This window comes from Humulus lupulus, chromosome 6 (genome assembly GCF_963169125.1).
Source record: "Humulus lupulus chromosome 6, drHumLupu1.1, whole genome shotgun sequence".
NCBI lineage: Eukaryota > Viridiplantae > Streptophyta > Magnoliopsida > Rosales > Cannabaceae > Humulus > Humulus lupulus.
In genome coordinates this window covers 3,609,381-3,625,472 of record NC_084798.1, presented here as the reverse complement: position 1 = coordinate 3,625,472, position 16,092 = coordinate 3,609,381, and the positions used below count along the sequence as shown (strand labels likewise).

The 16,092-nt window shown below is 37.0% G+C and overlaps 1 protein-coding gene across 1 annotated transcript; it reads left to right on the top strand.

Moving 5' to 3' along the window:
* Positions 1–420: 420 nt before the first annotated feature.
* Positions 421–2,671, top strand: LOC133783655 (rust resistance kinase Lr10-like). The gene is made up of 3 exons (XM_062223302.1): positions 421–1,006; positions 1,106–1,194; positions 1,390–2,671. The coding sequence occupies exons 1-3, from the start codon at positions 421–423 to the stop codon at positions 2,530–2,532; spliced, it is 1,818 nt and encodes a 605-aa protein (XP_062079286.1). The 3' UTR covers positions 2,533–2,671.
* The last annotated feature ends 13,421 nt before the right edge of the window (positions 2,672–16,092 follow it).

Genomic DNA, 16,092 nt, shown 5'->3' with positions numbered 1-16,092 from the left:
AAAATGAAAAGTGAAATAATATGGAAGAAAACGTATGAACCACTTTCACATTGAGTCTTACATTCACCAATATCTTTCGAAAAAAAATTCATTATATTTCACTCCCTACGTACCTATATTTTATTTGGAAAAATTAAGTCCTTTTTACACTTCTGATAATTTAAAAATAATAATAACAAGGTATTTTTCTCAATATTATAAATGATTATTAAAAAAATGTATATAATTTATAATGAATTTTTTTTAAAAAAAAAAATCTTTAAAAATTAGAATAATTTATTAAAAATTGATACTGTACGTTATTCTTCACAAACAAAAAATTTTGGAGGGCTTGATTGGAAAATTATATGTATGAGGACATCAATCCTGCTAACAAGATATAATATCAATTGTTTAGTTAATATGTCGTAACTAGTAATGATGGTGAGCATGGTCACCTCTCGTGGTGGTTTGTTGTTGTTTTCCATCATCATATTATTATTAGGAGGAACAGCCGCGAGGAGGTGTTCTCATGACGAACCACCGATTAGATTCCCTTTCCGAGTCGTAGAAGAAGAAAGAAGTGGTTCCGTATTCCCAGTCGAAACAGACAGTCATGCCTATCCAGTCGGTTTCGATATATCCAATCAGTTTCTAAACAGACAGTCTTCCAAGTCTTCCAAGTCATGCCCATCTGCCACTTTTCTGAATCTTCCAAGTCTTGATGCCCAATTAAAAGTAACAAACATAGACTATGTTTCACAGGAAATCCAAATGGAATATGATCCAGATATTGAATGCCTTTTGACACTACTACTGCTTTCGGAAAATAAGATTAGTAGTAGTCGACCATTTAAATTTCCGTTCCAATTGAAATATGATCGTCGAAAGAATTACACAAGCTACGCTGTCTTCAATTGCTCTTACACAAGCCATATTTTTTCATTCCAAATTCGCTTTGCAGCCTTAGATTGTTTCCTTCTAATGATGAGATTAATGAGGATTGGAACATGGGCTGTACCAAGATGTACGACACTCAATCTATTCCAGACAACATAAGGCCGTCATATAGATATAGTGATTCGACTGTTGTTACAACATTGACATGGGCCAAACCGGATTGTAGATCTTGTGAAGCCAATCGCATGGGATGCAAATTTAAACGACATAGCCATGACGAAGTTGAGTGTTTCCACAGACCTATACACAAAAAAGGTAATTATTGCTAGAGATTACTATTATTTTTAAACATATAGTCATTATATTATTAGCTATTAAATAATGATAATTTTGTTATAAATATTTCAAAACAGATGCAGAAATTGTTTGGCAAGTGATCGGACGTACTATATGTGAGTTTGGACTAAGTCCAATAAATATTAATTTAACTCTCTCTTTTCACTGCTACTTAGTAAACATATATATATATATATATTCTTTTATGTGTTTAATTTGCGTGCAGTTGTGGTGTTAGCGGCGGCAGCTGCATCATTTTATCTTTACACAATATACGAAAAAGATAAAGAATATCGGATAAGAATTGGAAAGTTTTTAGAGGATTATATTGCTCAAAAACCATCAAGATATACTTATTCTGACATTAAGAAGATTACAAATCGTTTCAAGGATAAGTTGGGCGAAGGAGCCTATGGAACAGTGTTCAAAGGAAAGCTTTCCAATGAGATTTTGGTAGCTGTGAAGATCCTAAACAATTCATCAAAGGCAAATAATGGAGAAGAGTTCTTGAATGAAGTGGCTACAATTGGTCAAATTCACCATGTGAACGTGGTTCGCTTGGTTGGATATTGTGCCGAAGGATTTAGAAGAGCTCTCATCTATGAATTCTTACCAATTGGTTCGCTTCATAACTATATATCCTTAGAAGCCAGTCGAAGTGGAGACCGTTCACCACTTAGTTGGGAAAAATTACAAGAAATTGCCATAAGCGTTGCCAAGGGAATTGAGTATCTCCATCAAGGTTGCGATCAACGAATCCTTCATTTTGATATCAAACCACACAATGTATTGTTGGACCACAACTTCAAACCAAAAATTTCCGATTTTGGGTTAGCTAAGTTGTGTTCTAAGGATCAAAGTTTGGTATCAATGACTACAGTTAGAGGAACTGTAGGGTATATGGCACCAGAAGTATTCTCTAAAAACTTTGGAAATGTGTCCTATAAGGAAGATGTTTACAGTTTCGGAATGTTGTTGTTGGAAATTGTAGGAAGGCGGAAGAATACAACTGAAACAGATGAAATTTATTATCCAGAGTGGATATATAATCTCTTAGAAGTAGGAGAAGATCTTCGAATACAAATTGAAAACGAGGAAGACAACAAAATTGCTAAGAAACTTGCAATTGTAGGACTGTGGTGCATCCAGTGGCACTCAGTGGGACGTCCAACGATGAAAGTTGTTGTCCAAATGTTAGAAGGTGAAGAAGCTCTCCACATGCCGCCAAATCCATTTGTGTCAACAGGCCAATCAAATACACATACAACGATACCATCAAGAATAATGACGCCTGAGTTAGAAACAATTGTTGAATGAATGCAATGGCTCTGTGTTATGTAGTTTATTTTTTTCTTTGTGTTTTCCCTTTAGAATATGATTTTTGTTCATGTTGTATAAAAGTAATGTAAGGAACAACAATAAAGTAGTATGTTTAACATCTCGCTATTGTGTTTAACTATTACTTCATGAATCGATTGAACTATATGAGTAAACATTAAAGTCTATGTAGGACGCCCTTCATTTATGAGGGGTTTGTTTATCTAATTAGTCCACATCTGACGTGTTTTGAACCAAAATATTCAATGAGTTATAACTTCATTAATCATAAATGACTTTGGTTTGGTCTCTACTCTCTACCAATTATATAAGAGCAATTATTTGACACCTTAAGGTATAGGTAACATTAATGACAACGAGATGAATCAAAATCCTCTGTCGAATTAGTGTGCCTTGTATTGTGTCTAACCAATGAGATAAGGGTTTGCTTACTCTGTAATTCATGCATACATTAAAAGATTTTTCAATCACGTGTATAAGTCAAATTAGAGAGCATATGCTAAGACTTTTGCTTCTTATTTCGACTTATCCATATTTCAGATCATCATTAATAGTCTATTTTTTTTACCATTCCCAACACCACACATAAGTATCATTTTATCTTATTATAAGGGAAATTTGAGTTTTTATGCTTAACGAGGGGTTCTAAGTCAAAACAAAAATGCTAGGCATTTAAATCATTTAAAAAAAATGACAATTCTTTTAACAATACGAAAAATATCCCTCTTATAATTTTTCTCATCCACTTCCTCTTCTCTCTTCCCTCTCTCTCCCCTAACCCATTCATCTCAACTCCCTCTCTAGAAAAAAAATTCATGGGTAAGGTAAAATATAATAGAAATCAATGTAACAACAAGTATTCCTCACTTAGGTCACTAAAATACTACATTCCGAACAAATCTGGGCATGGTTTTTGGGATTTTTTGCGATTTTTTTCAGATCTGAAACTTTGAAATCTGCAGAAAATCAACGTCGTTCGAACCTCCATCGAACCACCATCGAGCAACATCGATTTTTTAATGAAAAATCATGCCTAGATCTATTCGAAATGCAATATTTTCGTGTCCTAAGTAAGGAATATCTGCTATTACATTGAGCTCTCTTATATTTTACCTTACCCATTGATTTTTTTTCTAGAGAGATAGTTGAGAGGAATGGGTTGAGGGAGAGAGAGGGAAGAGAGAAGAGGGAGTGGATGGGAAAAATTATAGGAGCGGTATTTTGGGTATTGTAAAAAGATTTGGTATTTTTTTCAAATGATTAGAAGGCCTAGCATTTTTTTAATTTTAGACACTTCATTAAATATAAAAACTCAAATTTCCCTTTTATAATAACAAAGACATGGTTTTAAATTCACCCGCATTAATCTAAGCACTCAAAACCAAATATGTAATTAACAATATTTTCAAAAGTCTATTTTCATTATTTACTCCTTATAACATATCATAACAGTTTTGTCTAAAGAGACCAATAATCTCACTACATAAATCAATTTCTGGTTTTATATTTTGTTTCGTGGAAATAGACACTTTTAAAATTAAGTCTCATCCTAAATTTACTGAGCTGATACTTTGTCATTTAAAAGTAGAGGACCAAGAGTTACTTAATAGTAGAAGACCAATACTTTAGTAGTGAATGATAAGGTTAAAGTGATAGCAAAAATTATCAAAAATTTGACCCGATTGGAAATACATGTACATATGTCCTGTATTAATTTTAAAAATCATTTAAAAGAAAACCTTAATCTCATAGAAACTTTAACTAAAGTGACTTGGATTGTGTTGAAATTTCAAGCGTGTTCATCACTTTCTTTATTAATCATTCATATATTTTCATGATATTGCCTATATATATATATTAAAACATTGACTAATAGAACATGACTTTGTCTATAGTCATTGTATGATTTTGTCTTGGTCATTGTTCGAAAATGACAAAGCAATTAATGCATTAACTCTTCTTATCAACAATTGTCTTATTCGTTTCATTAAATGAACTTTATGAAAGTGGGCTCCTATTAACAACAAGTGTCTAGCCTCTTCTTCTTCATGGATACTTCATCAATTATATCATCGTATTTTTCACAAATTATACATCATCTGTAACGACCCACTAATCTAGACTATTTGGACCATTAACGGATCTATACATAAAACTTACATTTTTGCGGAAATACCATAATTTTATTGAAACTTGTGGAAACAAAGGTTACTTTCATAAAATAAGTAGGATATGGGTACCCATCGTCTTTAAAACAAAAACAACTTAAAGTAAAAAGGGTTACATAGAAAATGCAGAAAATACATTTGAAACCATAAAAAAACATAAAGAAGACTACATCCTCGAATCGAATAACGCTCGGCCCCTTGACTCCATTCACCATCGATACACATTCTCCAGGCGTCACGAATCTTTCCGCCTCTAAACTTATTTTCCTGCACATAAACAGAAAGGAGTGAGCCTAATGCCCAGTAAGGAAAATCTAACACAAAGTCACATACATAATTTCATAAGAAAACATAAGGACTTAACACAATACATATAACATACACTTATTATAATGGCCATTATTACTTGGGGTCCCATAGACTAAACAAGCATATGCCCATGGGGTTAATGGGGTCCTACTAGCTAAGTAGGTCATATGCCCATAACCCATTTGGGGTCTTGTTAGTCATATGGGTCATATGCCCAAGCCTACATACACATATACATATCATAACACTTTTAATAACATAATCATATAGATAACATAAGCACATAACATATTAATTCTAGCCTATTTTCCTTACCAAAGTTACCGGGATAAAATGGACTGAGTTAGGACTTTTGGAACACTCCTAAAACCACAATGAACAAGGGTGAGTCTAAAGAAAGGAGATGAAATGAAAGAGAATAGGAAGACTAAACCATTAAACGAAAATATGCTTACCACCACTTAAGTGCTTAAGAACTTGGATTCCCTAACCAAAAATAAGAATAAGGTTAGGGGACTGAGTAGAAGGTTTTGAGAAAGAAATAACATAGAACACAGAAAGGACTAGAGTTTTGGGTTTACCTCAAAGATTGCAAGATCAATCTAACATCCACCGAAATACTATAGCACTCACTTACTTCCCAAGTGTTTGATAAACTTATGATGTTTAAGCTTATAGTATTTCCCCAAACCAAGTGTTTACACTCTCTCACTCACTTAACACTAGCAGCCTCTGAATTTAGAGCAAATGGTGAATAATGGCTGGGTACTAGGTCCTATTTATAGAGTTTGGGAATGAAAATATCTTGATTTTACTTGAATAAAAATAATGGCTTTTTAAGTGAAAATCATTTGAATAATCGTTCAGCAGAGGCTGAAGACTCGTTCAGAAGATGCTGGACTGTTGAAGGCGTTTGAATGGCTGAAGGGAAAAGAATTCAAACGAATTTGAAAACATGCTGGTGGAGGCGATATATCGCCCCCTATAGGCGATATATCGCCTGGACCTTTGTTCCCGAGGCGACCGTGCATCGATTCGTGTTTTCCGTATCTACGTGCTGCGACATATCGCCCCCTATAGCTGCGATATATCGGCATACGCAGAATATTTAAACACGAGTTTACACATTTTTAGCTAAGTTTGAATGGACTAAACAGCCTTGACTAAGCCCTCAACGTGCTCAAAGCTGCTGACTGACCCTATACATTCAAACTTTTACCCTTATTTAATTTAATCCTCAAAAATACTTAATCCTTAATTACCATTCAAAACATGTGCTTAAAATCCTATTGGTTGATGTCTAAACCTTATAATATAATAATATATTCCTTAATATCAGACACATTAATCAAACCTTAGGTTATACTTAATATTCTTAAACTATAGGTTAAACTTAGAAAATCTATAAGTACTACTATGAGTGTCCAAATAACTCCCGGTCTGAACCAAAAATCCAAAGTAACAATGATAACACTAAACATACTATAATACTACTAAACAATTAGCTAAGTAAAGTTCTTGGACTCTACAATTCTCCCCTACTAAAAAGAATTTCGTCCTCGAAATTTACTTACCAAATAACTCCGGATACCGGCTCTGCATGTCCTCTTCCAACTCCCACGTTGCCTCGCGTTCAGAACTATTGCTCCATAGGACTTTAACTATAGGAAAGCTCTTGGACCGTAACTGCTTCATCCCCCTATCTAGGATGCTAACTGGTCGTTCCTCGTAACTTAAGTCTTTCTGGAGTGCTATAGTATCGTACTTGAGGACGTGAGATGGGTCTGACACATACTTGCGTAACATCGAGATGTGGAAGACGTTGTGACTATCGGCTAGTGCTGGCGGTAGGGCTAGTCTATACGCAACTGGTCCCACTTTGTCCAATATCTCAAAAGGACCTAAGAATCGGGGACTGAGCTTGCCTTTCTTCCCGAACCGCTTGACACCCTTCATAGGAGATATCTTCAGGAAGACTTGATCTCCAACTTGGAACTCCACATCGCGTCGCTTGGTATCCGCATAGCTCTTCTGTCGGCTTTGAGCAGCAAGCATACGCTGTCTAATAAGCGTTACTGCTTCTTGTGCTTGTCTAACAGCTTCGGGCCCTAGAAGCTGCCTTTCTCCTACCTCGTCCCAGTGCAACGGTGATCGACACCTTCTTCCATATAGCAACTCATAAGGTGCCATCTCGATCGTCGACTGGTAGCTATTGTTGTACGAGAACTCGATCAGCGGTAAGTACTTGTTCCACGATCCTCCGAAGTCAAGTACACATGCGCGTAGCATATCCTCTAAAATCTGAATTGTACGCTCGGACTGCCCATCTGTCTGAGGATGGAAAGCTGTACTAAGACTTAACTTAGTACCCATGGCTTGCTGTAAGCTTCTCCAAAATCTTGACGTAAACACTGATCCTCTATCTGATACTATCGTCTTGGGGATTCCATGCAATCGTACAATCTCTTGAATGTAGATGTCTGCATATTGGTCTGCCGTATAAGAAGTCTTAACAGGCAGAAAATGAGCCGACTTGGTTAGTCTATCTATGACTATCCAAGCAGAATCATGCTGCTTATTTGTCTTTGGCAGACCCGTCACGAAGTCCATGGCTATATCGTCCCACTTCCACTCCGGTATGCTAAGTGGTTGCAATAATCCTGCAGGCCGCTGATGCTCCGCCTTCACTTGCTGGCATACCAGACACTTAGATACATACTCTGCTATGTCCTTCTTCATCCCTGGCCACCAATAGACTGCCTTGATGTCATGAGTCATCTTGGTAGACCCTGGATGAACAGAGTACGGAGTATTGTGCGCTTCTTCTAGGATCGTCTTCTTAATACTCTGATTGTCTGGCACGCATACTCGATCCTTATATCTCAATAAACCTTGACTGGATATTGAGAAATCTGTAGTCTTGCCTTCTCTGACTGCATCCATGTGCGTTGCTAGTGAATCATCATGTCTCTGACCATTCCGTATGTCTTCTAGCAGATTCGATTGGATAGACAAGTTAGCCAGCTTGCCTACAACCACTTCTATTCCGGCACTGATAAGCTCCTGCTGTAGTGGCTTTTCTATTCCGGATAAGGCTGCTAAGTTCCCATAACTTTTTCGGCTAAGTGCATCGGCAACTACGTTTGCCTTCCCCGGGTGGTATAGGATTTCGCAGTCGTAATCCTTTACTAATTCCAACCACCGGCGCTGCCTCATGTTAAGCTCCTTCTGAGTAAAGAAGTATTTTAAACTTTTGTGGTCCGTATAAATCTCGCACCGTTCTCCGTAAAGATAATGGCGCCAGATTTTTAACGCAAAGACCACCGCTGCCAACTCCATATCGTGAGTTGGATAGCGTTGTTCATACTCCTTTAACTGACGTGACGCGTAGGCTATCACCTTGTCATTTTGCATCAGTACGCATCCCAATCCTAACTTTGATGCATCACAGTAGACAACGAACTTGTCGTTGGGTGTTGGGACACTAAGTACTGGTGTTGAGCAAAGCTTATCCTTAAGCAACTGGAAGCTTTCCTCACACTTATCACTCCAGTTAAACTTTTGTTGCTTCCGGGTCAAGTTGGTGAGTGGAGTGGCTATTTTAGAAAAGCCCTCTACAAACTTTCTATAGTAACCTGCTAGCCCTAAGAAGCTTCTTACTTCCGACGCGTTCTTTGGTCTAGGCCAATCCTTCACGGCCTCTACCTTCGATGGATCTACTGCAACTCCGTCTTTCGATATGATGTGCCCGAGGAACGCCACTTGCGAGAGCCAAAACTCGCATTTCTTGAACTTCGCGTAGAGTTGGTGCTCCTTCAATCGCGTCAAAATCATCCTCAAGTGTTCCTCGTGCACCACTTCATCCTTGGAGTAAATTAAAATGTCGTCGATGAACACAACGACGAATTTATCCAAGTAGTCCTTGAAGACCCTATTCATTAAGTCCATAAACGCGGCTGGCGCGTTAGTAAGACCAAAAGACACAACCAAGAACTCGTAATGTCCATAACGAGTCCTAAAGGCTGTCTTGGGGATATCTTCTCCCTTTACCTTGAGCTGATGATACCCGGACCATAGATCGATCTTAGAAAATACAGTCGCGCCTCGGAGTTGATCAAACAAATCATCAATCCGAGGTAGCGGGTATTTGTTCTTAATTGTTACTTTATTCAGCTCACGGTAGTCTATGCACATGCGCATACTTCCGTCCTTCTTCTTCACGAATAGTACCGGAGCTCCCCACGGTGAATGGCTTGGCCTAATGAAACCCAAGTCTAGGAGTTCTTGTAGCTGCGTCTTTAACTCCTTGAGTTCCGTAGGTGCCATCCGGTATGGTGCCTTAGAGATAGGCTCGGTGCCGGGTACTAATTCTATCGTGAAGTCTATTTCTCTAGTTGGCGGCAATCCTGGCAAGTCATCGGGAAATACTTCTGGAAATTCTTGTATGACTCGAACATCTCCAACTTTGAGTGATGTCTCCTTCTCCACATTCGTGATGTTGGCTAAGAATGCTTGACATCCTTTCTCCATCATTCTCTGAACTTTGAGAGATGATACTAACGGTGTGCGTAGTCCTGAAGCTTGTCCCATGAAGCACAGTTTCTGGCCGTCAGGGGTCTCGAACATCACCTTCTTGCGTCTGCAGTCGATCGTTGCGCCATGCCGTGCTAGCCAATCCATGCCTAGTATGACGTCGAAGTCCTTGATCACCAGCTCTATCAGGTCTCCTTCTAGTTCCTTGTCCTCAATCTTGATTGGTACGCCTCGTATAATTCGTGATGATAGAACTACTTTGCCCGAAGGCAACTCGGTTGCAAACCTAGTTCTAAATCTTTCACTAGGTTTGTCTAGTTTATCTATCATTCCTAACGAAATATACGAATGGGTGGCTCCCGAATCAAATAATACATGACATAATTTATTGAGGATGGAAACCTGACCTGTGACCACCTTGTTGCTAGCATCCGCCTCTCCTTGGGTTAAGGCAAAAACCCGAGCAGGAACCATCTTTTCGTCCTTCTTTTCTCCCGGCTTTTGCTGAGGACAGTCTCTTTTACGATGCCCTTCTTGACCACAGTTGAAACACTCCTTGGTGTTGGCACGGCATTCTCCGGGGTGCTTCTTCTGACATTTGGCACATGGCGGGTATTCCACATAACCCGACCTATTTCCCCCATTATTTGGTCATGCCCTTTTATTGTTGTCGGCTTGCTTGTTGTCAGGATGCCTTCTCTTCTGTCCGTTACCGTTGTTGTTGGACTGACTGTTGCTGGACTGATTGTTGTTCCGACTGGCCTGAGGTTGGCTCTGCTGCCTAGGTTCCGGCTTGCTGGCTTCTTCTTTGCTCACGTTGGCTTGCAACCTTTCTACTTCAATTGCCGTCTCAAGAACGTCGGCATATGAAGTGTTTCCCGGGTTTGCTAGTTTAACCCCCATCTCGATCTTCGGGCGAAGTCCTCTAACAAACTTGTTCACCCTTAGATAGTCGGTTGGAACCAACTCTGCTGCGAACTTCGCTAAGCGATCGAACTGACGAGCATATTCCGCCACTGTTAAATTCCCTTGCTTCAGATTGGTGAACTCCTCAACTCTCGTAGCAAGCACTGCTGAATTGTAGTACTTCTTGTGGAAGAGCTCCACAAATCGGGTCCACGTCATGGTGGCAGCATCGTGGGATTGCTGGACCAAGTCCCACCATATCCTGGCATCTTTCTTGAGCAAAGATGAGACGCAGGATATGCGGTCTGCATTACTAAGGTTCATGTGGGCTAGGATCGGCTCCACATTCCTTAGCCATTCTTCTGCTTCAAAGGGGTCCGTAGTCCCTTCGAAGTTCGGAGCGTGCTGCTTGCGGAACCTCTCGTACACTGGTTCCATGTGCTGAACAGGATAAGGAGCGTAGTTCGTCATAGGCCATCCCCCATACGGACCAACTTGTTGGGGTGCTGGGGCCATTGGCTGTGGCTGCGGCTGCGGCTGTGGCGGAGGCTGAGGCTGAGATTGAGCCTGTTGGCGTTGTTGCTGCAGAAGTTCCTCGACTTGCTGTCGTAGTCTGGCAATCTCTGCGGTGTTGTCAGCTGGCTGTGCCGGTGCGTTGCGGCGAGCAGTAACACGTACTCTCCTTCGGCGAACGGTAGGGACCGCATTGGTCGCTGGAACATCGTTGGAAGCGTTCCCGTTGGTGCGAGCAGATCTTCGGAGAGACATCGTAGCAGAGTTCTAACAGTTAAAAGAAACATGTTAGAACTTCTTCCTAATAGGCTCTAAGGCAAAAACTTATTCTAAAACAAACATATCTCGGACCTATTTATTATGACTTTTTATGAAAAATTATATAGGTCTTTATTTATTATTAGAGTGGGTTTCTATACTTAGAAAAACAAGTCATATTTATTTTCTAAGTGTGTTTCTAATCATCCTATATGACTTAATTCTCAGGCTCGAAACTTATCTTTGTTCCAAAGTTAACCATATTGAGGGAGGGCTGGGATCAGTAAAATCGTTCCCACTACTAAGGCCCCCTAACTCTCAACAAGGAAACCAGGTTCATTGATTCGTATCCACCCTCACCGAACTCAGTCATTATTCATTTTATTTAGTATTTATTATGATTGTGAAAAAAAAATTTCAAACTCACACATGATATTCAAATAGCATGTTTATTCATTTGGAAAACAATTTCACTTATTACAATCATAACATAAAAGTAAATAAAACAAATAAAAACTACTAATCTAAAAATCGGGATCTTCTACATCCGATCCGTCATCTAACATATCATCATCTATAGCCTCATAGTCATCATTATCATGAGCATCAAAATGCCCTCTAGGAAGGTTTGTGAGAATCCTATTCTTTTGCTCCTTGGTGAATTGAAATTCAAATTTTGCGGTGAACCTAACTAAGAGGAAATAGTATCTCATTGCTAATGGTGATTCATCCTCATCATTCATTTCTTCCCATATTTCTTCTAAGGCTGCTATTACAGGATGGAAATCTTTAAACAACCTAATCACTAATACATATTGTTCTGTTGATCTTAGCATTATTTGTTTAGCCTCTTGAAGGCCACCTATTGCTTGGTGAAACAAAAGCAACCTTCGTGTAATCCTTTCTAAGGCTCCTACGGTGTTTCTTGGCTCCCTTATTCTTTTTAAGGCCTTAATGGCTCGGATATCTTGGTAGGTTAAAGCTCCATTCATTTTTAACTGAAACATAAACACTAAAGTTGTTAGCTATACACATAGACAAAGTAACTTGTAACTTGTAACTTAAACACTTACTTGGCGGTCCGATTCGGAGCTTTGAGCATGTGTATCGAGGAGAACTTCATGCGAAGGAACCGTTTGCTCTGATACCAACTGTAACGACCCACTAATCTAGACTATTTGGACCATTAACGGATCTATACATAAAACTTACATTTTTGCGGAAATACCATAATTTTATTGAAACTTGTGGAAACAAAGGTTACTTTCATAAAATAAGTAGGATATGGGTACCCATCGTCTTTAAAACAAAAACAACTTAAAGTAAAAAGGGTTACATAGAAAATGCAGAAAATACATTTGAAACCATAAAAAAACATAAAGAAGACTACATCCTCGAATCGAATAACGCTCAGCCCCTTGACTCCATTCACCATCGATACACATTCTCCAGGCATCACGAATCTTTCCGCCTCTAAACTTATTTTCCTGCACATAAACAGAAAGGAGTGAGCCTAATGCCCAGTAAGGAAAATCTAACACAAAGTCACATACATAATTTCATAAGAAAACATAAGGACTTAACACAATACATATAACATACACTTATTATAATGGCCATTATTACTTGGGGTCCCATAGACTAAACAAGCATATGCCCATGGGGTTAATGGGGTCCTACTAGCTAAGTAGGTCATATGCCCATAACCCATTTGGGGTCTTGTTAGTCATATGGGTCATATGCCCAAGCCTACATACACATATACATATCATAACACTTTTAATAACATAATCATATAGATAACATAAGCACATAACATATTAATTCTAGCCTATTTTCCTTACCAAAGTTACCGGGATAAAATGGACTGAGTTAGGACTTTTGGAACACTCCTAAAACCACAATGAACAAGGGTGAGTCTAAAGAAAGGAGATGAAATGAAAGAGAATAGGAAGACTAAACCATTAAACGAAAATATGCTTACCACCACTTAAGTGCTTAAGAACTTGGATTCCCTAACCAAAAATAAGAATAAGGTTAGGGGACTGAGTAGAAGGTTTTGAGAAAGAAATAACATAGAACACAGAAAAGACTAGAGTTTTGGGTTTACCTCAAAGATTGCAAGATCAATCTAACATCCACCGAAATACTATAGCACTCACTTACTTCCCAAGTGTTTGATAAGCTTATGATGTTTAAGCTTATAGTTTTTCCCCAAACCAAGTGTTTACACTCTCTCACTCACTTAACACTAGCAGCCTCTGAATTTAGAGCAAATGGTGAATAATGGCTGGGTACTAGGTCCTATTTATAGAGTTTGGGAATGAAAATATCTTGATTTTACTTGAATAAAAATAATGGTTTTTTAAGTAAAAATCATTTGAATAATCGTTCAGCAGAGGCTGAAGACTCGTTCAGAAGATGCTGGACTGTTGAAGGCGTTTGAATGGCTGAAGGGAAAAGAATTCAAACGAATTTGAAAACATGCTGGTGGAGGCGATATATCGCCCCCTATAGGCGATATATCGCCTGGACCTTTGTTCCCGAGGCGACCGTGCATCGATTCGTGTTTTCCGTATCTACGTGCTGCGACATATCGCCCCCTATAGCTGCGATATATCGGCATACGCAGAATATTTAAACACGAGTTTACACATTTTTAGCTAAGTTTGAATGGACTAAACAGCCTTGACTAAGCCCTCAACGTGCTCAAAGCTGCTGACTGACCCTATACATTCAAACTTTTACCCTTATTTAATTTAATCCTCAAAAATACTTAATCCTTAATTACCATTCAAAACATGTGCTTAAAATCCTATTGGTTGATGTCTAAACCTTATAATATAATAATATATTCCTTAATATCAGACACATTAATCAAACCTTAGGTTATACTTAATATTCTTAAACTATAGGTTAAACTTAGAAAATCTATAAGTACTACTATGAGTGTCCAAATAACTCCCGGTCTGAACCAAAAATCCAAAGTAACAATGATAACACTAAACATACTATAATACTACTAAACAATTAGCTAAGTAAAGTTCTTGGACTCTACATCATCATTACGCGTTTTACATATCATATAGTATTGACAAGTTTTCTTGATTGATGTAAGTTGAATCGACAACAAAAATAATTGATTTATAATAAAGACGCAAATCAAACAAGTATGTTTACAATAAATATCATATTGAATATTAACATTATAAATCCTAGTGTCTAAATTAATTTCCCAAAACTGTCCAATTATTTCTTTCTATCTTGGACCATTAATTATCAACTTTTTTTTATACAAACATGTATATATATATACATGCTACTTAATAGGTACATGCCTAATTGTAATATTTGTGTTATCCTTTTTGTTGAACGAAAAGATTCTATTTGTGAAATTTTAAAATATAATTAAAATCAACACATTATAAAACTTTGATGAAAAATAAGTTGAATAATATATTTGTAGGAATTATACTACTTTTTTTTATTATGTTTTATTTTCTTTTTGATACCAAAACATTGCTTAGTATTAGTTAGTTAAATAAATTAATGTTATATGTTTATAAAGTTATTTTTTTATTAATTAACGAATATTAGATGTCCACTGTTTAAAATAAAATAAAAAAGATCAATATTTATTTTTTAATATTATTTAAATCAAATGAATTTAATAAAATTTTGACAAAAAAATGAACAAAAAACTTTTGACAAAACATTTTGGTGAATTTTGCTATGACTTTAATCTTGCAGTAAAGCTCACGACAAAAGTCTTGGTCTTCTACCAAATACCAAGACCCACTTTAGCCGTGAGCCTTACAATTAGGTTAAAGTCATAGAAAAATTCACGAAATTTTTGTCCCACCAATTGGAAATATAGGTATATATGTCTTGTATTAATATGAAAAATAATTGAAAAAAAAACTTATATATTTATGTAGCAATCTGAACTAAGGTCACCTGAACTAAGGTCACCTGGACTGTGTTGAAATTTCAAGCGTGTTCATCACTCTCTTTATTAATTATTCATAATCTTATTGACTTGAATCATCTAGGCATTCTATTGTGTTTATTATGTGATCCAAGTTTCGTGACATTGCCCATACACTTCCTCAAAATATGGTTTTTTCTGCTTTTTTTTCTTTTCTTAATACATTGCGGTTTTCAAGACTAATGCGAACTGTAGTTTATTCGACTGCAGAGAAATGTTCACGAAAAAACCGCAAATAATTATATTTATAATACTATTTTTTATATATATATTTATAATTTTTTTCTTTTCATATATATTTTGATTTCGAATTAAATAATTTTCTTAATACCAATGTAATTATATTTATATTACTACATTCAATACCAAACTATGTTTAAATTTTTAATATAAAATTTTATCATACACCTATTTTTTCAAAATTATTATCTAAATAAACATAATATATAAATTAAAATTAAGAAAAACATTCACATATTATTACTAATTAAAAGATGTAATATAAATATATATATATTTACCTCCTACAAACAGAATGGAGAGTACAAGAGCAAAAATCCGAAATGAGAGAACCCACTACACCAAATACCACTTTCCATAACACATGAATATAATACTTATGAAAAAATATTATATGGGGCAACTTAATGAAAAAGGGAGGTAAGTTTTTAGTCATCCCGCCACTTAGCTTTTTTTTTTTTTTTTTTTTTCAGATTTCCTTCAACATTTCTTCAACAATGAACAGAGACCCATTTCCTTCAACATTTCGACACAAAGAACTGAGACCCATTTCTTCGACTTGGTATGGTCTCCGAACTCCTCTCTCTCGTCTTTCTCTATCTCTCCGTCAATCCGTTTCCAGTC